Raw genomic sequence first — 24,489 nt, forward strand, 5'->3', positions numbered from 1 at the left:
CAGGAAATGTTACACACAGGTTTGTCGTCTTTAGAAAAGAACATCAACTCTGATCTTCCCTGAGCAGATTGACTTAGAAGGTCTGCAGTGAGTCCAGAAATCAGAAAGCCTAAACCACCTCGAGACACTTGGCTGGGAAGGCACTCAGGCTATGAACATCATGGAAACTATGGAAGGCAGTTCCAGGTAATTCTGAGTACCCCAGTTTGGTTTAAATTCTCAATTTAGAGCGGGATTTGTAAACTAAATACCTCCGGGAGTTAGGCTGGTACAGGCGATGAGAGAGGCTGATAGGATAGTCGTGCAAATGTAGTAACTGTCTCCTATTCTTCAAGGGACAGCAGCCATGTCACTCCAGCAATTACTGTCACGTGGGAATGTGTGTCCAGGACACATGAGTTTTCCATTCTCAAGAGAAACCTGAAACGTGGACTTTATATAAATCCTCTCCCTCCAATTATTAAATGGTGGATTAAAATGCCACGAGCGCCAAACAATTCCATGAGGGGCCCTAGCTGGCAAGATCGGAGGGACAGAATAAAATCTGATTGTAGTTGGACTCGAATGATTGACTACAATTGTATTTCCTCTGCTAGACAACGAAAACAGAAGATTTTGGAGCAAAGAAGGGACCTGACCAGAAGAATGCTTCAGGGGTATTCACATGGCTTTTTGGTACCCTTGGGATGGAGTGGAGAAGGGGCCTCAGTCAGGAGATTATAGGAGGTTCTTCCAATTGTGCAATGAGAACAGAAAAGAAAGGAGAATACGAAAGATGCTGGGAAGCAAGAGTCTGTGAGATGTGACTGGCTGTGGAAGGAGAAGGAAGAAGGAATCATCCGGAGTCCTCTATGTCTAATATACACTACCTCTATTCATCCTTTTCCTTTAATATATGCTTATGTTTTAGCTTCATTTATTCCACCAAAAATGATCATTTAGGTTGCGTTCTGATAAGTGCCTGCTTAATAGGGAAATTCAGAATCATTTCTTTAGGGAGAAAAAAAGCACAGACAAAATATTTCATAATCTCTATAATAAATGCAAAGAAATGGATACAAACAAAATGTGGCTTTAGCAAACTGTACATACATAAATATCATTTTTTTACTATAACATTCGACTTTTTTTTCCACATAAAGCCTCCCATGATTTTATTACATCCAATTTTTCTTTATACCTTTAAAAAAAGTGCCTTTTAGATTTACAGCATGTGCTTCTAAAGCAAGGTTAGAACATCATGCCCCAAAGAAAAACAAGGTAAAAAAGCTGTCACATAAGCTCTTAAAAACCGTATGTTACAAGGTTCTCAAAGCTCTTCAGCACTGGTTGACGGGTAGATTGTTGGATGCTGACATGGTGCTCAGGTAGCATCGTTTATGGAGGGGACGGAGCGCACTGTGGGGAAGCTGCCCACATGGTCTCTCGAAGTCCCTGGGTGTGCACAGGATGCACCAAAGCCCCAGAGGTCACTTGTCCAGGCGACCGTGGAGGTCCTGAATCTCTTTAGTGCTGAGGCTCAGTTTCACACAGAATATCTTCCAAACCTTCTGCATCTATTTGCTCGCTTCCTGTCACTGTTTATCATCACCTCCGAAGCCGTGATGTGCACGCAGGGGATACGGAGGGGCGCTACAGCTGCCGCACCGAGGGCATCCGCTGAGATTCAGGTCCTCTCTTTGCTAGTCTGGGATCGCCCTTGGCCGAATCCCCTCATGCTACCAGCACTGCTGCAGATGGCATTGCCTGGCTCAGAGCGGAGGAGGGCCATTTGTGTATCTGAGCATGGGGTGGAATGATCGGGCAAAATTGTTGGAGAGGGCGCAACTGTAGTCCTCCTGTGACATTGGTACTAGGCAGGCGAGCCCAATGAGGAACAGCAGGAGAAGCTGAAGAGGAAGAGCCGCTCGGAGGACTCTGAACAGGAAGGCTCGGCCGGACCGGGCTGGCCGAGGCTCAGAAAGGGAGGAATCGGAGCCACCTTTTATGGACCTGAGAGAAGAATCGACATCAATGACTCAAATATCTCAAATGCTGGATGGACGCTGCTTTATGCTTCCTCACCTTCCTGGAAGCTAAAGGGTCAGGCTGAACACAGCCCAACCTGGCAACTAGTTGCCAGTAAACCCAGGTCATCTCCCCACCACCAAAGGAAGCGCTGTCTGGAAAATGCACTGATGAAAAATCGACATTTAGTCAACTAAAGGTAACTAATTGGGTTCAAATTCCACCCCGTAATTTGGTAAAACATTTTCCATCAACAAAGAAAACTGCTCCACACACACTCTACCAGCATAAATGAAGTACATCCGGGATCATTAAAATGTGGGTGTTTGATGCAGTACGTTTTTGGTTTAAGAATATCAGGCAAAATTAGTTGCTGTCGGGACGATACAAGGCATCCCTCCCATCTAGCCGTCCTGGATGTGCCAAGGTCCATGCAGCAAGACAAGAACAGCTGCGGTCATTTTGCACAGACCCACAGAGTTGAATTATTCTTAGCGTATACCCTGGTTTCATCTTGCACTGAATCAGCAACTGGCCCTGACATTAGTGGGTTCCAAAGCTGTAAGAACAAGGATGACAGTGGAGCCAGTCTACAGATCCCTGGTGCTGAATGACACCCATTCCAGGCTGACTCTTCTATCCCTAGCTCTGTGAATTTGGGAAGTTCCAAGTTCTCCTATCTACTTTAATTTCCGCATCTACGTTGAAACAGTGCCTTAGAGATGAACCATGAATTTCAGAATTCGTAAGGAAGACTGCCTGGGAAATGTTGAAAATGGAAGTAGGTTCTCAGTAGGGGGCACTGTTTTCTCTTTGTGGGCATCCATGAGTGTTTTGCTACTAGTGGAAAAGATGAGGAAAGCAATGTTATCTACAGGAGGAATTCTGTACGTATACACACACACGCACAACACTGCAGAAGCAAAAAGAATACATGTACCAGTGGACCCACTGCCCCACACCTAGCAGGAATTCTCTAATGGTTTAATGGTAAGAACATTGAACGTGAGGCCACTGGAGAAATACGAAGGTGTGAAAACTGTACTGGTTACTCTGTACGTTCCTCTCATCAGAAAACACTATGTCTCCAGCTACGTTATTAGCCATTCATTTCTGAAGACAGATTACACTGGTATCAGCGAGGGATAAGGAGTGACACCAAAGAAAATAAATGTTAAAATAAAAAACAGACATAATCCCCTTAAAAGGCAACAGAGGGACGACTCAAAACTCTTTCATTAAACTACCAAGAAATACGTGAGACCAACAGACTAGACTGGCCCCGAGAAGCCCTGAGCAGCCCCGTACCACACTATTTCTACTACAGCTCGAAGTGTGATGAAAAAACAAATCCCTGGCCTGAATTGGGACTGTGTTTTTCTGGTCTACAAACCTTGAACAGCTCACTTCACCTCTATGCTACAAGCTCTTCTTCAAATCCTTCAAATTAGACTAAACGGTCTTCCAACTTCCAAGTTCTGTTTATACATTTTACATCTTCTACTGATTGGTCAGTGTGAAGAGTCTGCCAACTGGGAGGCCACAAGAGTTCAATCACCATCTAGTGGTCAAACTGATTAACTGCCCTATGCTAAGACCAATGAGTTGTTCCCAAAGGGCTGAACAGGACAAACTGTATATTTCGTGATGATACATTAAAGTATAAAAGAAGTTATGTCACACACCTGTTAAATAGAAACTTCTCTAGTTCACCTAATTATGAAATATTTGTGTTGAGATAAGGCCTGAGAGAGTATCTAGTCCATCTTTACTTCTGTAGGTAAAGAGCTAAGGAGAGTTCACATTTGATCCTCTAACTGCTGGGCCACAAAAGCATGCGTCTTGGGTTCTCTCACTTAATTCCCACAACAGTCCTCAGTGTGCCTGTCACCTTCATTTTAGAGCCGATGTAAATGAGGTACAGAAAAGTAAGGGAACCAGCTCCAGGTTATACAGCTAGCAAGGGGCAAATGAAGATTTCAACTCTGGTATTTTAACTCCCAGAACTTGAACTTTATAAATAGAGTAAATTGGCCCCAAATCCACCACTAAAGGAGGAGCTCTAGCAGGAACTCAGGGTTCCAGAGTCCCCCGCCTACTGTGCTCTCTGTTACGTTTTGTTGTTTGGTGACATAAATGAAGGGCATCCAGGCCATATTTATGTCACACGTATCTCACATATAGAAGCAAAGAAGACAATACTTGTATCCTAAAATACTGGGAGGTGAGTGGTTTCCTCATGTCTAAAATAAAGGCCTCTAACCATAAGGCTGTGCGGTATGACACAGATCATCGAGTCAGAATATGGATACGAGGGCATTTTGTTTTGAGGCAGTTGCACAAGCGTGGGAAAGTAATTTAGTCTCTCTGGCCTTCAGTTTTCTCCTTTGAAAAGATGAAGATGCATTAACAGCATAAAATCGTTTTGGTTCTAACAATTCATGAATTCAGCAGTTTAAGTGTCTGGAGAAGGAAGGGATAGTTACCCATGAGCTCTGGATTGAATCTTCCTTCAATACGTCTTTTGCTTGACCTGAATATACGCCCTGGAAAACAATCCTCTCCACCTGTCACCTGTCTGAGTCATAACAGAAGCACAAAAGAGAGCTCCATGTTTCTTTATTATCTGGTGTTTAAATAAAATAAGGGCGATTTCTAACGGACTCTTTTTCTTTAGGAGACACTTAAGGACATTAGTGATAGGCAGATTTATGCATATAATTGATAGTAACAATCTGACTGACAGCGCTGAATAGCCCCTCTTTGTCAATTATTAGCTTCTTTGAACAATAAAGCCAAAGATCAAGGGCTACACACCGACTAGTCCACTCCTGAGAAAAGCTAGAAAGGTCACCCTCTTTGGAACACGGGCTCAGATGCTGCAGAGTCTGTCGAAGGACATGGCGCATTTAACGGCATCAGAGCATTCCGTATTAAAATTTAATTAGCGTGTGCTTTCTAATGTTGAAGAATGCCAACCTGGGGAGAAATAATGGGCTGAGATAGAGACAAAGAGAACACACAGTTCTTAGTGAGCTTCCATGCAGTTGACTGCTCTTGGAAATGTCCAACTGTTCTACTGAAAAAAAAAAATGCCACCCGCTTGGGGCAATTACCAAGGTTTCAATGAGCCCAAAGTTGCTTCCGCTTAGGGTAAACCTGTTCTAGAGTTTCTAGTACTCACAGGTTAATGATACCAAGTAAAAGGGTACTTTTAATATTTAATCTACTGACCTAAAATCACGTAAGTTTCAAGTCTTGGGAAATTTGACAAGGGGAAGAACAAAGACATCTCACTGAGCCGTCACTCATCACTCTCCAATGGCCTTATTCCACAAATAGATGCAGCAGAGATGGTGTCGACAGAGAAAACTAAATGTGTGAACTTACTTAAGGAACTTAATCAACGGAGATATTTCAGATAATCCTGTCCAGCAAAAACATGCTTATTCTCTACAAGTGAATATTTATTTTATTATCTTTCTCACTCCCCTCACTCATTCAAATTTGAGGGTAAATAGTTGCCCCGGTGCTGTTTCATCTCTTTCCTAAAATACGTACAGTTGTGGGAGAAGATGGCTATAGGGGAGGGGGCCGCACATACGAACACACCACAGGAAAGAAAGTCTGGCCAAGGGCTGTGAGAAGCCTGAAGAGTGTGCACGTGGAGTGTGACTCATCTCAAAGATTTTACATCATCAAGGAAATAAAATGAGTGAATTCTGTGCACACACCATTTATACAAATGAAAAGACACTTTCAATTCATTCTGCTACTTGTTAGCAAACACTGGCAGTAGAGGAACAGAAATTTTTTGTCAGGAAATATCAGGTTGTCTACGATCGTGTTGCCTGTTCCCGTGTGAATGGTCTTTATTCCCTGGATATGTGGTTCAGAAGACAAATTCCCAGGATCAACTTAGGATTTGCCTCTCTTTATTCCAAGGTGAACATTCTGGCTGGTCCTAAGCTATCTCAGGCAACCCATGGTAGCCCAAGCCCTGGAACTGTTGTTTAAAGTACCCCACCCATTAGGAGCCCTAATGGAGGAGGAGTGGTTAACAAGCTAGGATCCAGAGTCAGAGAGACCTGGGTTCCAATTCTACATCTTCACACAGATGTAGAGAACAAACGTATGGACACCAAGGGGGGGAAAGTGGCGGCCGGTGGTGGTGGTGGTGAGATGAACTGGGAGATTGGGATTGACATGTATACACTGATGTGTATAAAATGGATGACTAATAAGAACCTGCTGTATAAAAAAAATAAATAAAATTAAATTTAAAAAAAATTCTACATCTTCATGCCTCTAATCCCTGGTGTCCTTGTCTGTAAAATTGGGAATGAACACCTTGGGAGGGTTAAATGAGGTAACAGATACACAACGCTTAGCACGGTGTTAGAACACGCTAAGTGCTAAATAAATGTCAGCAACTTATCATTCTTATTTATCTGTATTATTAAAGCACGGGTGTGATGACTCATAACCTTAGGGATTTTGCTGGATTCAGCCTTTCCTTCCAAGGAAATATTCCTGATTTATAGCAGTGTTTTCAAAGAGGTGATGCATTTTCTAAGGTGTCTGACTTGGTCCCGGGAAACACTGGGAATGCAGACCTCAAAATATAGAAGAAACATAGTGGAGCCTTACCCTATACCTGTCCTCAGCCCGGGTGTCCAGCCTGCCCCAGGGGCAAGGCTGTTTTAGGATGAGGTGCTTTGAGAACTTTGAATAAATAAATCCCCAGGGTGGAGTTTGACAGAAAAGACTTAGAAAAAAAATTCCACAAGAAACTGAATGGTGTTTAGAGTTAGGCCCTGGTGTACATGCAAAAACCCCACTGTGCCTGCTTCAATGTACTTGGCTCCCTTGAACACATTTTTAAATGAGGTCTTTTTTCCCTCCCTTTCAGTGTTTCAGCCAGTCATTTGCCACTTCTTATTCTGTCTCAGTTCTTTGTGCAGAAGGCACCAAAGACTAAAGATGCCCAGGGAGGTTTTGCATTTTACAATTCTCAGCTTTGGAATGAAGTTATCAATTCCCTCTCTTCAGACTACAGAGCAGTTATTCCTTTGCTTGGCTGGAAATTGGAGTAAAATCTTCCCACTTGTGAACTTCAACTAATCTATAGTAGAATTTTGAAGAGTTATTGGCCATCAGGTTAGCCAATTTTAAGTCAAAAGTAGAGAAAAAGTATCAGCTGGGCCATCATAAACATTGCTTCAAAAAGCATGCATCTTAAATAAGTTTAATCTCAAAAACTGTGGATAGGGGCTTCCCTGGTGGCGCAGTGGTTGGGAGTCCGCCTGCCGATGCAGGGGACGCGGGTTCGTGCCCCGGTCCGGGAAGATCCCACATGCCGCGGAGCGGCTGGGCCCGTGAGCCATGGCCGCTGAGCCTGCGCGTCTGGAGCCTGTGCTCCGCAACGGGAGGGGCCACAGCGGTGAGAGGCCCGCGTACCGCCAAAAAAAAAAAAAATTGTGGATAGTTATTATGAACGTACACTTTCAGATGTTTTTCAAATTTCAAATGTTTAGAATTTTAAGGAGTCTTGGGAAGCTCCTTGTAATTGATTTAGGGGATCTCTAGATTATGACATATTGCAAGTTTTTTATGACAGGAACCATATTGTATTAGTTTTGTGGGCCCAGGGTCTAAACATAGTAGGTGTTCTGTAAACACTGGCATCAATCCTTATGTAGGCTTAGAATATTATGTAAGAGAACACAGAACGGCAGCTGTAGAATCAATATGAAATATACAACAGCAAGTAACTGATATTATTAATATTTGACTTTAAACCACTAAAAAAATATAAGAACCCTCCCTTCAAACTAATACCCAGTTTCTTTCAACTCAGCCTCTTTCCTCTCAGGAAGAATATATGCCTAAAATGTTCCCATTGCAGATCGCTGGGGTCAACATTCTCAACTGTTTGTGCTTTTGCAATAACCTTTCAAGTTTGCTGGACCAGTGCAAGATCAAACGCAAGGTCATCTCAAGTCTCAATGTAAAGGAACACCGTGACAGCCTGGATTGTGAGTGAAGTTAATTCTTTCCCAGCGGACTCTCCGTGTCATTGCCCACGTGGGCGCACCCCAAACAGAGGTGCCAAGGAGTTAAGAAGTCCAAGAATGTTCAACCACAACCCGTCTGCCAAGCTGTTTGCCGAAGTTGGCCATTCAGGTGAAGATCGTTTGTATTCCAGGTCCTGTAAGCAGCAAAGTGAACATCATGCTGTGTGCTCAGAAAGATGTTAATAACCAGTGCTGGACAGAGCGGAGCTGAAAGGCGCCTTGCGGATGTCACAGTGAGAACGTGGCTGTCCGAGCTGCAAAGCCCCATTAAGAGACAATATTGAAGCAGTTGGTGCCCTGAGAAACGAGGCCTTTGCCATTTCAGAAGGCCGTGTGACTGTCTGAAAGAATCGGGGAAATCCGGGAACCGAGCTGTGGTTGCTATTGACATCGCATAACAACGTAAGAGCTTTCTCCCTTCTCATCACCATCATTTATGTCAACCACAGAATGGCTCTCTGGTGTCCTTAAAGGAACGCTATGGGGACATGCCCCATCTCTGTTCACGGCACATCAGCAATTTGTGGTGAGCAGACGCACTACATAAAGCAGTGATCTGCCTATAGTACACGATGTCTTTTCTTGTCGGGGGCTAAGAAAAAATCAGAGCACCTGGAGAAGCCCATCATTATCTTCAAAAATCCCTGTGACTTTTTCTCCATTCATGTTTCATTATTGATATTTTGTTATGGACAAAAAAAAAGCCCCACAAAATTGTCCTCAAACCAAACCAAAGGGAAAGAAAAAAAAAAAAAAAAGCAAAACATCGTAGAGGGAAGCTTAAAACCAGAAATCACATCAAAATCCGTTCTGCATTACTGCAGCTGAGTGGAAACCAGATGCAAAGGCCAGCCCCTTCCTCACACAGCTGGAAAGCTAAAACTATGACTCAGGGCTTGTTTACACTTCCTTATGCCCCACCCTCCTTCCAGGAATTGGGATTCCGGCTCAGTGGTGGTAAGTTTCCAGAGGGGCAAACTATTTTAACAGTGAACTGCTCATGATTGGAGTGAGGTAGCTGCTTCCAAGGACAGTATTTCCATTTTTAGAAAGTTGTCTGGGAAACATGAACTGATTAGTGGAAGGGCCAGGGAGCACAGACATCACACCGACAACGAAGAAGGCAAAGCACTGCTAACTGCAGAGACAGGGATTGTTGGAAGCCAGGCAGAAAGCAGAGTGGCAGCTGTGAGGCTCTCTGGAGGTCCCCGGGGGGGCGGGGGCACTGACTGCTCTTGTTTCCAGAGTGAAAAGAGCTCGCCAAGTGTCAGGAAGGTGAGTGACTGAGTGTGCTGGCCGGAGAGAAATTTTAGGATAAGCAGAAGAGAGAAGGGGCTTAGAAATTTTAAGTAATACCAAATTAGGACTTGCCATTTTGAGAATCCAAAACCCACAATCTGGATAAAACACAAAAATAAAATAAAAAGCTGGGGGTGTTAGTATATTTTATTCAGATGTGTGGGTTCTGGGAATGGTAAAATAATTCACTGATCTATTACCTGACTCATTGTAAAATCTAGAAATAAAGAGGATGATAAAATTCTGCCATGAATCAAATTGCGCTGTGACATCAGCAATATCGAATCTTTACGAGCACACAGAATAAAAAACCATTGGATGAAGAGTCCCAGATGGCCTAGGTACAGTTAAACAAAATTTTGATGGGGTCCAAATATTTTACGCTCTGAGATTTTCTTGTACTTTCCACTTAGAAAAGTCTCTTCCAATTTATTAGGCGAGGGCGTGGACCTAAATGAGTAGTTTCTCAACTACCCTGAGGCAGACCAGATACAGGCCTACCTACATTCTGGACAATTTTCATCATCCTCTTGGAGTTCTAGAACAGTGTGGAAACCAGGAGAATAAGGTACCTGCTCTGTGGACTGTTGACAGAGGGTCCAGGCTGTGAGAGACTACATTTGCCTCGTGGCTGTTTGCAATGAACAGGGGTAAAGAAAGAAGAATGTTCAGTCCAGGCAAATAAAGACAAGCTACTGATGAAAATTAAACTAAAAGTTCAGCAAAGGAAATACAAATCAAATGAAATGATCAGTACCCATGAATCAAGGAAACTGGCTTTTCTTTTGATGAAGAAGTGAAATCAATTTACATCTATATTATACATCATTGAAGAAACATGGCGGTTTGCGCATTCACACCACAAGGGGTATATTTCCCTCACTTTTCATGGTAGAAACACAAATGACTTCACACTAGCCAAAGATCTCTGTATATTTACTTATAATAAATATAAAATTCAATACGCGTGCCATGTATTTCAAATATACCTTACATATTTTTCATCTTCTACAACAATATTAAAATTCTTGGTAGATTAAAAATAATGGCAGTGTGAGATTATTCTGCGTAGAGCGATGAAGACCCAACAAGTTAAGCACTCAAGTTAAATAAAGCTTAAAATTTGACTCGAAAAGCCAGTATTCCTTCACATTCTTAAACTAGGATCTATAGGAAACTAGTGAATGTAGTAAAAAACAATCCTAAAAAGATAATAACATTTATCAGCATAGAACTTAAGTGTTTATAACAAGAAAAGTACAAATGAAACCAATACTTCTAAAAACTAAGGAAAATGGAATGATAATAAAAATGAATATAATCATAAAGCCAGACCAAAAAAAGGAACAAAATGGAAAACAAGCTTCTAATTACACAGAGAAATCAAGGTAGAGAGGGTAGCAGGGGTCAAATTGGTCTTTTTCTCCTCATTGTGTGCCAGTGAGACAGCCCCCCGACAGGCCTGGCGGGTGAGTCACCTTGAGTTGTTGCCACTCTGGGGGCAATACGATCGCCCCAAACCTTCAAGACCACCTTCGGGAGTGTCTTTGCTTGAGGGTCAACAGAACCTCCATTTGTCTTATAAACTCAATGGTCTCATGAGATGCTTGCAGTTTTGTCCACCTCTGGCTGAGGCACCCTTTTAAGTGGATGCTACTTTTTTTGGGTGGACTGTGGCGGAGGGGGTTTGAAGGGAGGGGCCACCAAAGGGACAAGGGAGCACTGCTCTAGAGATGGCCCTGTGAGCACGAAAACTAATCTGCCTCCCTGCATACCAACCAAACGTTGAACCTGATTCTTTTGAAAAACAGAACTGCTCTTTCCATTCCTGAGTGCATGTGGGGAGGGTTTGAGGCAGGGCTGAGGAAACAGAGCTTCTCTGCGTCACTGTGTGACAACCCCACGTTGTAGGGGGACTCCTGCTTTGCAAGGGGAGAGCCCGTGGACCCTGCGTGAGGTACCAAGACTGTCACGCCCCAGTGGTCCCTCCCGTGGGGCAACTGAAAATGACCAGTGGAAAGTTACCGTTTTCTGCCTGTTTGGGCTACTTCTTCCTGATGTAGGACTCACAGATCCTGAGGTGTCCAGTTCATCAGCAGAAGACCAGGAAGACAAATCCTACGTGGGAAATAGATTCTCTTAATGATTCCATGTCCCAGAGCCACGATGGCTTTGTGATCTGCAAGTACTTCCCACCCCATCCCTATCTATCCCTCAACCCATTCCCTGGGAAAAACAGAATCAGATGACCGCAGGAAGAACAGAACCTAATACTTCTGGTGCGTTGGGCTTTCCAGGTTGTGAGTCTGGCCCTTCTGGAAGATACAGGCGGAGCTTTGTTATTACTGGGCCGCTTGGAGTTTTATTATTTCTTAATGACATGGACGGGAGAATGGGTTGAAGTGAAGGGGGTAAAGGAATCTGCCTTACAGCTGCAGGGTGCTCAGGCAGGAGAGAAACCAAATCGTTTGCGTTAGAAACAAAAGATTGTCAGTCACCCAGGAGCCTGCCTTTTAGCATCAGAGAAACTGTATTGCTGCTGGTACCGCTGTTATTGTGAGTAGGTGGTTCTTTTGCCTGCAACATGTTTGTGTGTTCATAACAGATTTCACAATTGAACGTTTGCAATCTTACCTGCAAATGCATTTCTTAAAACCAACAATATTACCATGCAGTAAATTTAAAAATAAATAACAGATAAACAAATAAATAGATAAACAAATAAAAGTGAACACTGAACATTTTGTATGATTTAACCGCCAGCTAAGGAGACTTCATAGCTTCTAAGGTTTGAATATGAAACTCATATGCAACAGTTGGTTGTGACCTACTCTCGCAGTGTTACTGAAAGCACATGAATTCTTAAATAAACTGGGTAAAGTAAAATGCCACAGTAGTGGTGGTAATAGTGTTAGCAGTAACAATTACAGGAGGTTTTTTGGATGTAACAGAATCAAAAGTAGTGTCCTATTATAAAAGTTTTTGAGTTACTTTTTAATTTTGAGCCAGACTTATAAGAGCAGTGATTGAGAGGGGACACTCTAGTCTCACAAGTACTACATTCAGAGTCTCTAAAATGGATAAAGATGGTGCTTGTTTGGTCTCCTGTAGGACATGCTACACAATGACGTCTGTTGAGAGCTTACCTGCTGACTGCTTGACATGTCTAATAACTTCTCCAGCTCCTTGATATGATGACTGACCTCCTTCAGGAGAAGTTTGAGCCGATTTCCAATCACATGCACTTTTTCTTTGGCTTCTAAACAGTCTGTGCCTTCAGCGTTCACCAATAGTTGGCGAGACATGTCTTGCAGTGAGGCCACTTTGAGCTGGGATTCCAACAGCTCATGCCTTATTTGCTATGAATATCATAAGAAAAATTTTTCTAAGAATTTTCAATAATTCGAGAAAGTTCCAAAGGTGCACAATGACATCATTTTAACTTAGTGGACAATTAGACCTGAGCATCAGAATGCTGTGCTCACACAAGGACAGATGCAGCAGCCCATGACATTTGGGAATCAGGGACCTCTGTTCTAATCCTGCCCCTGCCCAAATGTATCCTATAAGACCCCTGAATCTTTCTGATCTCAGTTTTCTCATTTGGTAAAATGATGACATTAATTCCTGCCGGGTCCACAGTAAGTATCACTGGAAGGTTCAAACTGGTGAATGTATGTTGAAGTATTTAACATATAAAGTGTTATGCAAATGAGACATAAACTATTCTTTTAAAAAGAGAAGTAAAACATTAACATATAAATATAGAAAAACTCAAGTATGTGGAGGTATACTCAGATAGCTATTCAAGAGTTTTAAAAAGATATATGGGTGATTCATCACTCACAACTTAAGGTCTGAGGTCAGAAGTCTAGTAAAAATTCAGCTGCATAGCTATTTCCTCCTGGTTTCTAAGACCTTTGTGATACTGAACTAAAAGCTGACAATTCTGTTAGGTCTGTGCGAGCGCTAAATGTTAAGAAACAGCATTTTAAAAATACAGAAAGTGACAAAATGCAAATCATTTTCTCCTAATGGAACTCAAATATGCTTCTTTATCTTCTATAAAATCACTTAAGCACACCGTACATTATATTGTCCAAAGTTCTTTTCATAAGAATCTATACAGAAATCCTGTAAATTTCCTTTTGAATTTAACACTAGAAAAAGTTTCTTGCTCCTTGAGAATTGGTTTGTTTCCTTTTAGTCAGGTAATAAAAATCATTTAACTTTCCACGTTTCCCTTGTTGTCTTAGCTTTCAGAAAACTTGGTGCTCAGGTTAGTGTTGAATCCGTATACTTAATTCTTCTTAAGAAGTCTTAGCGGTCTCTATTCTAATTCCTTTAATTATCAGCCACCCAATATATTCTTGGGATGTAGATTCAACACATACAGTTTAAATTAAAAACAATTGTAGGGCTTCCCTGGTGGCGCAGTGGTTGAGAGTCCGCCTGCCGATGCAGGGGATACGGGTTCGTGCCCCGATCCGGGAAGATCCCACATGCCGCGGAGCGGCTGGGCCCGTGAGCCATGGCCGCTGAGCCTGCGCGTCCGGAGCCTGTGCTCCGCAACGGGAGAGGCCACAACAGTGAGAGGCCCGCGTACCGCAGAAAAACAAAGAAACAAACAAACAAAAAAAACCAAATGTAATCTGCCAAAGAGCTGCCTTGATAAAAACAAGCTAATTAAGATGAAGACCGTCTGAGATTTTTAGATGAGCAATGGCTTTAGAACCAGATTCTAAAGCTAATAGATATCATCTTCTATGTACATGTTTGCTTCACAGAGATGGGAAATCATGAGGGGTAAAGAAAGACTAAGAGATTATAATGTAAAAAGTAAATAAGTAGTACCAACTATAACATAACCAGATGCTGTCCAAGTCCACACGTCTTACCGTAAGCTGTTTGAGATGGTCCTGAAGTACCTCTGCATCAAGGTTAGAATCAACCGGCACAATTTCATTTTTCCTTCTGTCAATGTTCTCAAGCATAAGAAGCAAACCATGACTCATTTCATGGAAATCCTAAAAAAAACATGGAGCATAAAATCATTTTGAATGAGATATTTTTCTTTCCCTCATAGCTTAAATATCCATGCTTTACAATTCCTACCGTTGGTTTTAAGATCTTATACACAACTCCTTTCTAAGGAAGGCACTAGAGCTGTCGTAATTATCTGAGTTCATGCTCTTACCAAAAGCATCTAATTTATCACTCGAGGGAAAAACCAGACATAAGGAAAATTGGCATCAAAATGCTTAATTTCTAGGGCTATAATACTACGTAGAGGGAAGCAGCTCTGCTCCTCTATCTTCCTCCTGTATTCAAATCTTCCCATCTTTGAAGGCCTAAATTCAATCCCATCTCTCCACGCGTCCAAGTGTTCACTTATTCAAGGTATAGTTACAGAAGATCTCCAACGTGGGAGGCGCTGTACTGGGAGGCAGTACAGGGGTGAAACCACAGCTTGGGTACCTGCTTTCAAGGAGCTATTGTTACTCCTGGGGCACCTATAATCCTGGGCAACAGGCTTCCCATCCTGCTCAGATTATAACCCAAACTCCTGGCCAGGACCCACCAAGCCCTGCATGATCTGCTTCCTGACCACCTCCCAGATCTTTCTCATCCCTTCCTTCCTCTCCGACTACTCTCTGATCACACTGGCCTTTCTTCTGTCTTTGAAGACACTAAGTCCTTTCCCGCTTCTGGGACTTGCCATCTGCTTGACCTCCTTCATGGCAACATCTTTCCAAGAATCAGCTCAAACATTCATAGAACTTCCCCAATCACCTTCGCAAAGTGCTTTTTTCGTTACTCTTATCATCAACATCTGTGAGTAGCTTGGTTAAACATTTATTTGCATTTTTATTGTCTGTCTTCCCCAACAAAAGCAGAGGCTGGGCTGTATCCTGCCTGCCTAGTGCAGTATCTGTAAACACCTGTCAAATAATTGTGGTCTGAATGGATGAGTAAAGATTTGTAATGCTCACTTGGATGTCCAAGAAATGTCTTTCTATGTGGTCAGAAAATACTGAATAAAGAATGAGTCGAAGGAGGAATGGTGAGGCTGAGATAAACATGTGGGAATAGTCTCTTGTTAGCTGTAAAGAAGTGGGGTGTTTGAACTCCTGGTCACATGTACAAATTCTCCAGTAAAATGAAAGCTTTGGGCACAAAGTTATCTCACTCAAATACTGACTTTGGAGAGTAACTGCATCCCCCTAGTGATCTGGATAAATCGAGTCACAGACTCAGCTACACTGGAAATGTTTGACTTCAGAGCACGGCCGGCCCAAAGCCCCACAGACCTGACACTGCATCAGCGCGTCCTGGAGAAGGCCCCGCCATTCCTCCAGCAGGGAGCACACGCGGTCCCAGCGGCCATTCATCTGGGACAAGCGACCCTGCAGATCCTGGCTCTCCTCACTGACAGTCTGAGTGAACTCGGAGCTGCACAGGTTGATGGAGAGGATGATGGCCTTGTGGTGGTCCACAGCTTTCTGGAGCTCCTGCAAAGAGAAAGGAGAACAATCAAACAAGGAAAATAACAATAACAATACTAAAGAAAAATAGTCTAAGACCTTTGGACATGCTTCACCCAAATTAAAAGATCCATTAATTAACACCGGCCTTAGCAGGATGGCTGGATGATACAGTGGGTGCACACCACTGGGAACCACACTGTAGTTAAAAGAGATGGATCAGATATGTACTTGACGATGCGAATGAATCTTCAGAAAATATGGTATAAAGTGAAAGAGAAACAGATTTATATGGGTGACAAAACAGCATGTATGTAATTTAAAATACATGTGCACACACAAATCCACATTTTTCATGAATATGTATGGAAAAAGAGTGTTAAAATTTCAGAATGGTTGCCATGGCTTTGAGGAATTGGGATTAAGAAACAGTGGGGGAGGGCTTCCCTGGTGGCGCAGTGGTTGAGAGTCCGCCTGCCGATGCAGGGGATGCGGGTTTGTGCCCCGGTCCGGGAAGATCCCACATGCCGCGGAGCGCCTGGGCCCGTGAGTGAGCCATGGCCGCTGAGCCTGCGCATCCGGAGCCTGTGCTCCGCAACGGGAGAGGCCACAACAGTGAGAGGCCCACGTATGGCAAAAAAAAAAAGAAGTTTGAGCATCTGTGGGGAAGACTCATTTCACTGTTTGAAAATTTAAAACAAAACAACTAAAACAAGGCAGAAATACAGCACCCCAAAAGAAACAGCATACAGAGAAACCAGGGAGAAACAAAGGCAGTTAATCCTTGAGCCTGGAGGGCCCGGTAGCCCTCCTCTTCTGAGGAAGAGCACAGCTTGACGTTCTCCAAACAAAAAGGCAGGACCAAGAGACCTATTAAGAAGAAACCGAGCTCTCCATCCACAGTATGTTTACAAAAGTCTCCACATATCAATGCATTTCAACAGCTGGGCTGAGAAGGAGTTTCAAGATCTAGAGAGGGAGTTAAAAGAGGTTATCTTGTGCACTACGCCCGTCCAGGTCAAAATCAAATGCAAACGTCACGTGTTTTACTGCGATTACTCCACGGGTTTTGTTTGCTTGGATTCATTTCACCGAAAATTGCTTCTGCCACTATTATAATCTATTTCAGAAGTTCTGCTGATTCCGGAATGTCAAGTGGCTTCCTTGGGTCTCCATAAACTCACACGTATACGATCTGGGAGGGGACTCCTCTCCAGCTCTAGATATAGACTTGTAGGACCCTGGACATAGCTGTATTTCCTTTAAAAGAGGTTAATTAGGTCCCAGAGGTACCTGGATGTTTCATGAAACTTTAATTGGTCATTTCTTAGCTACCAATTCATTAAATCATGACTATTTTCATGGGGCTGGTTCTGCAACGCAGTCCAGCTCTCAACCCTTCCAAGCCTTCCTATAAACACTCTGATCTGGGGTGGCTGGGGAAGCGTTCGTGTCCGTTTGTGCTGAACATTCCCCCGCTGCTGTGTGGCTGCACAACAGGCCAGGGCTAGTGGTTTCATCTGACCGGGCACGCCACGTGGCAGCGTTCTGTCCGGCGCTGCGGGAAAGGCCAAGGGTAGCTACCTTGAGTTTTTTGATCTGAAGTGCGATGGGCTGGATATCAGTGCTGCGTTGCCGGCGCTGAAGCTGTTCCAGGTCCTCCTCCGTCTCCTGCAGCCAGGTCAGCACGCGGCTCAGGTCCGAGTGAAACTGCTGCCACCTCTGGGGATTCTGTTTCCTCCTCAGCTCCTTGCTCAGGGCCTGCGCCTGGAGGAGCTCCCAGCGGTCAATCACACCTGGCAAGACAGCACACGCACAGGAGAGCGAGGGATCATCCTCCACGGAGAACGTTTAGGAAGTGTTTGAAACCTACGTGAGTGGCTAACTTTAAAACAGCAACAGAAAGAAAGTAATGCCTCTGGGCATTTCTGTTGCCATCAGCTGTAAATAACAGTACGGTGGGGCTTCCCTGGTGGTGCAGTGGTTGAGAGTCCACCTGCCGCTGCAGGGGATGCGGGTTCGTGCCCCGGTCCGGGAAGATCCCACATGCCGCGGAGCGGCTGGGCCCATGAGCCATGGCCGCTGAGCCTGCGCGTCTGGAGCCTGTGCTCCGCAACGGGAGGGGCCACAACAGTGAGAGGCCCGCATACCGCAAAAAAAAAAACCAAAAAAAACCAAACAAAAAGAACAGTATGGTGGCTGTGTTTTTTCTATCTGCATTTTTAATGATAATGGAGAAAACATATTAACTACCTAAGATTTAACATTGTAAGGAGCTTTAAGAAGTAATAAGCATGAAAGTGGGTGAAGATAACATTCAACTCTTGGTTTCCTTCTGCAGGAAAGCTCTGAGAGTGTACAGAGCACACACAGAAGATTCCTGACTAGTGATTAGAGACGGTGCCTTAAAATACATGGGACATGGGAAAAAAACCACTGTGATTATTTTCACCTCCTGCTCTGTCCCCAGAGATCATTGTAACATGGAGGAAAGTTCTCAGGATAGACCAGTGTAGAATGAGGTCAGTGGCACAGTGGAACTCGGGGGCAACGAGGTGCTTCGAGATCTTCTATTTCACTCACCAGCTGTTTGGGTTTCGGTGCTATTCAGGTTAACAAAGCCTGGAAAATGCTCCTCTTCCTCTGTCAGTTTGTGTTCCAGTCTTTTCACTGAGTCTATACTGCCGCTGCATTCACCCAGCAGTTTCATCTGTTTAGATACAGAAAAGAGGTCCCCCGTCACAAAATACTCAAATTGTCATGAGTGCAAGAACTCCTGGAGAAAATATCTTTGGAGTTCCTCAAAAAGGGCAGTAGCTGTGCGCTACTTCTCTATAAAGAGTAACCCACTCTGCTGAAAACAAAAAAGTCAAGTTCAAAAACATGCTTCTTAAACATGTGACACATTCATGTTTACATAAAGCAATGCCTTGAAGATATACTTGGCACACGTGGTTTTGCATAAGTCTCCAAAATTTCTTTTAAAATTTATGAATCAAAACAGACTACACCGATCTGGGATTTAACACTCAGAGCCCCCAGCTGGCAATACAATATATAGTTTTTGGCAAGCTGCCCTTTTTCTTCAACTGAAGGGCGGGAAGAGTGATATTACCACAAATCTCAAAGGGACATTTATTTGTATTAAAATACTTAAAAGAATAAAACAATATTAAAGCCAGCTGTTTCACGAGAAAATTTAAGCAATGGTTAATAGATACTAAAGGAATAAATTCTAACATCAGAAGAAAAGCTTCCAACTCCGTGTTTAATATCACGCACAGTATTCAAAGATTAAAAGAACAAATCATTTCAAGACACTCCTGCTATACTGATCAGAACGTTTTCTTTCAAAGCCTTTAACAAATTACATTGCTATTAAGTTACTTTGATTGCTTTTGATTGGTGTTAAGTATAACCTCAGTGATGTCAGCATGCTCATTGCAAAATTATATTTTTAAAAAAGAGGTTTCACTATGATAGAAGTCAGTAAAATAGGCCAAACTGGACAGGAAGTAAGCTCATGATTAATTAGTCTTCTGTGATTGTGAGGATATTAACGTTAGCGGATATAACCAGAATGGTTCTCTCTCCTGGTTTCAAAAAAGCAGTACGTGGGTGTTGTCATTAGGCTTAAGGAAATTAATTTTTCTTTCCTTTTACAGAGCGGTCTTTTGGGTATGAAAAGAAATGATATGAGGCATAGAAGAGATTTACTTTCAAATCCTCTTGCGTAAGTATGTGTAGGAAAACAGGTAATTCTCCGAGAAAAGTTATTCGGTCAGTAACTTAAGCAGAGCAAATCAAGTTACTACTTTACAAAAAGCTTCGACAATGGAACTGGTAATACACACAATCTCTTGCCATCTTTTCCCCAAATCTCTCTTGTTAGTCAGAACCGTTTTCTCCAGAATGAACATACAAATAACAGAGCATTAAAAAAGTCCCAAGATCATCAAGTGACTCAAGACACCTAGGAAGAGAACTCAAACAATTCCGTGTTAGTAATCTACCAGCTAAACTCTGCGGCTCCAAGGATATCCTTGGTCAGAAAATCACCAGCTGAGTTTGGAAAAATGCCGAAGCCCTTTCCAGAGCCAAAGCATTTGGTTGCTTTCAATTAAATGGATTTCACTCAGTTCTCCGTGTAAAGGACCAGGCTGGTCATTAGGGTGGATCAGTGGGTCTGAGCACAGACCAGTTTTGCTCAAAAGGTAATCGACTAACAGGGCTTTGTTTCGCACACACATGAGTTCAAGGGCAGCTTGGTACGTGGAGAGCCGACACAACCCTCGTGCCACAGATGGACTGTTCTTTGTCACACGAGTGTGATTACCAGGTATGTGTCAGGATCATGAGGGTCCGGATACTCACATAGCCTCTGTAGCTGGAGTCTAGCTCTGGTCCTGCGGGAGTTTTGCTGTGGATAATATTCTCCATTTGCTGCATCTGAAAGTGGCTGTCATCCAGGGCTTTGCCCAGTTGTTGGATCTGTGACTCCAAGGTGCTAGGATCCCCTGCAGTGTCGACCATAAGAATCTTTACAAGCTTGACATTCAAGGAGATGGTTAAGAAATTCTACAGCTAAGGCAGTAGAGAGATGGTACGTGTGTGGGTCATCATAGAGCACATTTAGTACTGACATGGTGGTGGGTTAGGAGTTCGAATTACCAGACCAATGAATGTGCTTGACCAAGAGTCCAAGCAGACTGGGTGTCGCAGAAGGGGCCTGTGGGGGGTTCTAACAGCCCGTGCTTCTGCTCCCTCTTCTGGCTCATCCCCTGAAAACTGCGTGTTGTTAGCGTTCTAAAGACCTCAGGTGGTGGCTTCTGCTCCCCAGTAACTAGGAGGCAGTTACATCTCAGGCTCCCTCTGCAGTCACTTATCAAACAGAAAAAGACACACCCTCTAATTTTCCTTTCTGCATCTCAGTAGAAGATAGTGCCTCTGAAGTCCCAGGTGGCTGCCTCGTTCACTTAAGGTGGGACTTCAAGGGAACCAAGAAAAGACTAGCTCAGGATGGGTACGTGTGGAGGTACCAAACTAGCAACGGCTTGCTTTTGTATGGGAAATCTCTGTACCTCCCTCTCAAATTTGTTCTAAAACTTAAACTGCTTTTAAGAAATAAAATTATGCAAAATAAAAAAAGATGAATAATGAAAAAAAAATCAGGAGAAAGCTAAGATTTTACCATTGCCATCCAGGTATGTTCTCACTCACAGCGTAGAACTTCTAGCTCATCTCCTCTGAGAGATGTGACATCCTTTTGCAAAATTATTGTGTGTGTGTGTGTGTGTGTGTGTGTGTGTGTGTATTACAGTCTTTGAATTCAACAAGAACATTGATCATCAGAGTGAAGCTAGCATAGGGTGAAAGCAGAATAAATATTAGTAAGCTTTATTAATTGTTTTTTTGGAAAAAAGACCTTCTAAATACACCTGGAAGAGGTTTCTCACTGGGAATCACTCAGGCAGTAACCATTTCAGTAATGCTACCTTATTTCCCGTCCTTTGCTTTTCTGCAAAAACCAAAGTGTAAACTAATAAACTCACAATTCAATATCCTATCACTGTGGTCAAACCCTATTCTCTCCAATGTCCTCCAAATTACTGACCCTGAGCTACAGTTTGTCTAGAGCAACATTAAGCAAAACGGGTTCCATTTTCCTTTCTTTAAGCCTTCTTGTTTCAGGAATAGTTCTGTCCTTAAAGGAAAATCTAATTCTTTTTTTTTTTTTTTTGAAAATCTAAGTCTTAAGATACTGTGGAATACATTCTCATGTCAAATTGCTTTATGGCGTGGTAAGACTCATTAAACTAAAAGTATAATATTTTAGAGCTGAATATCTGATTTCACCTCTTGTCCTATATGGGACCCCTGAGATCAGGAGGATGAATGGTGGGCCTGAGGTCACACATATAGGCTGGTGGACTTGGGACCAGATCCTTGAGCCCTGATTCCTCAGCCAGAGGTGGGTCTGCAAGCCGTCCTCGAAGTCAAGCAGCCAGACCTGCTACAACCAAGCAGGTCACTAAAGCACCAGTGCTAAGACTAGTGTTTCCATCTCCTATTTTCTGCCATTAATGGGCATCACAGGTTACACGTACTGAGAGTGATTACCATTTAGCAAGCTGAGCAGTTGCCTTATTGCACTTGATTATTGGAATGTTATTCTTGGTGTCGATCAACCAAATGTTTTGGTTTTCGTTTCTGAGACAGCAGTCAGAGAGGAAGTGCTGCCTCGACATGCTGTTGGCACAGAGCTGTGAGAGGTACAGTAGATGTGCTGGGAGAGAAGGAGGCTTGTTACAGGTGAGGGACAGAGGTGCACTTTAGCTTTTGGTGCCTACCAGAGGGATTTCTGATTGCACTTTCTGTGAGTTTAACATAGGCCTCGGGACTTTCGGGGATCGTTACATCTGCAAAAAGAGCACACAGTCTAAGTTGACAGCTAAGGTCTGGAAACCTTGATCCGCGGATGGCAGGAAAATAACTTTCTTAGGGAAAAAAAGGAAGTTAGTCATCCTTGGCAGATAACTCTTGAACATACAGAGAAGTCTGAGTACGATCACCAAAGGGTTCCTGAAATAAATCATAATAAGGGCTCACGTTGACTGTTTTATGAGCCAGGTGCTGTTCTAAGCACTCATTTATCCTCACAGAAACCCTACAGGGTGCATGGAAGTGTTATTCTCATTTTATGGATGAGAAAACTGAGGTTCAGGGGAATGAAGTCACTCATCCAAGTTTCAACAGCTAGTAGTGACGTAACTGGGATTTCAACCGAGACAGTCAGGTTCTAGAGCAGCGCTGTCCAACAGAAACAACATGAGCCACGTATATTATTTTAAAGAGTCTAAGGGCCACAATGAAAAAGTAACGAGAAAGGGATGAAAATAATTTTAATACTTAATTTTACTAAACCGATATACCCTCATTCTAACATGTCATCAACATAAATAGTATTATGCATATTTTACATGCTTTCCTTTGTGCTAAGTTTTTGAATTTTGGGTATTCGTGTAAGTGCATTTGACACAGCAAATCTCAGTCTGCATGGTCACATTTCAGAGTTCAGCTGTCACACGTGGCTGAGGGCTACATATTGGACAGTTCTGCTTTAGATGCAAAATGCCTAACTATTAGGTTGTACCATACAAACAAAATAGAAACGAGAGAAATCATTTTCCTTTTAGACAGTGTCATACCCTTGGGGATCCAAATGTGAACCATCAGAAACAAGCAGAAATTCTCTTTTAGAGAATGTGTGAGACGCGTTTACAAGCGCTACAAATTGGCCTCTGATTATTGATTCTATTTTTACTCACCTTCCTTACAATGCTCCTCTTCCTCTGTCCATCCCTTCACTATATGTGTTTCTTGAAGTTTCATACTTCTTGTGTCCCTTCATACACTCTTCCTGTGCGATCTCCTTCCTTCCCTTGGTGACTATGTGGAAAACTACCTAACTGGCATTTCCGGTTCCTGAAATTCAGATCCATGCGTCCATCTACTGCTGGCTTTTTCCCCTGGGATAGTCTACAGCATCTCAAGTTCAGGATGTGCACAGAAGGACTCGTCACCTCCCCCTTTCTCACTGCCCTGCCCCCGTGGCTCCACAGACACCCAGAACATTCTCTCCTGCTCATGGCCCTCCGAGTCTAGGACCACCTGCATCTTTCACCAAGATGCCCAAGCCAGAAAATCACTTCAATCCCAATTCAATCAACCATCAGTTATGGAGGAGCCGTCTTATGATTTCTCATAGCTCTTCCATTCTTTCTATTCCCCGTGCTGCTTTTTTAGTTCAGGCCACCATCACATCTGTGTCCTGGATTGTAAAACAATTCCTTCTGGACTCTCTTTCAATGTGCCCTTCTCTAGATAGTATTGAGACAGGTTCTTTGGAAATATGCATCGGGATTTCCCTGGTGGCGCAGTGGTTAAGAATCCACCTACCAATGCAGGGGACATGGGTTCGATCCCTGGCCGGGGAAGATCCCACATGCCGCGGAGCAACTAAGCCCGTGCGCCACAACTACTAAGGCGGCGTGCCACAACTACTGAAGCCCACGCGCCTAGAGCCCGTGCTCCGCAACAAGAGAAGCCACCGCAAGGAGAAGCCCGTGCACCACAACGAAGAGTAGCCCCCACTCTCTGCAACTAGAGAAAGCCTGCGCGCAGCAACGAAGACCCAATGCAGCCAAAAATAAATAAATAAAATAAATAAATGTATTAACAAAAAAAAAAGAAAATATGCATTTGATCACATTGCCTCCCTCCTTAGAGCCCTGCTGTGGCTCTCCATGGCCTTCATGATAAAAACCAAACTCCTTTCCACGACGAACAGGTTGCTTTATGACCAGGTCCTGGTTTGCCTTTCCACCTCCTCTTTGTTCATTCCATGCCTCCCAGTCTACAGTCTTGTCATTCTGGACAAACTCCAGGTGACCAAAAGCGCGGAGGCTAATCATAAATCCAAGATGGGCACGCTTTCCTTTCTTTCTCTGAACATTGCTGTGTCCTCCTGACCAACTCCTATTCATCCTTCAGGTCTCAGCTCAAGTCTCTTCCCTAAAGCCTCTCCTCAAAGCGCCAGCTTAGTCATCCCCGGGCTGTGC

The 24,489-nt window shown here is 43.3% G+C and overlaps 1 protein-coding gene across 4 annotated transcripts in view; it reads right to left on the reverse strand.

The window, feature by feature from the left end:
• Positions 1–1,019: 1,019 nt before the first annotated feature.
• Positions 1,020–24,489, reverse strand: part of SYNE1 (spectrin repeat containing nuclear envelope protein 1) — a 457,027-nt gene continuing 433,557 nt past the window's right edge. For all 4 annotated transcript variants that reach the window (XM_073789748.1, XM_033867854.2, XM_033867855.2 and 1 more), the window contains 10 exons: positions 22,219–22,287; positions 20,243–20,385; positions 18,452–18,578; positions 17,453–17,664; positions 15,695–15,895; positions 14,282–14,410; positions 12,530–12,742; positions 11,409–11,501; positions 9,956–10,014; positions 1,020–1,992 (listed from right to left, as the gene is read on the reverse strand). In XM_073789748.1, coding sequence (XP_073645849.1) covers positions 1,752–1,992; positions 9,956–10,014; positions 11,409–11,501; positions 12,530–12,742; positions 14,282–14,410; positions 15,695–15,895; positions 17,453–17,664; positions 18,452–18,578; positions 20,243–20,385; positions 22,219–22,287 — 1,487 coding nt within the window. In that variant the 3' untranslated portion in view covers positions 1,020–1,751. The remainder of the gene's footprint in view (positions 1,993–9,955; positions 10,015–11,408; positions 11,502–12,529; positions 12,743–14,281; positions 14,411–15,694; positions 15,896–17,452; positions 17,665–18,451; positions 18,579–20,242; positions 20,386–22,218; positions 22,288–24,489) is intronic.

The sequence above is a fragment of the Tursiops truncatus genome, chromosome 12 (genome assembly GCF_011762595.2).
Source record: "Tursiops truncatus isolate mTurTru1 chromosome 12, mTurTru1.mat.Y, whole genome shotgun sequence".
Classification (NCBI taxonomy): domain Eukaryota; kingdom Metazoa; phylum Chordata; class Mammalia; order Artiodactyla; family Delphinidae; genus Tursiops; species Tursiops truncatus.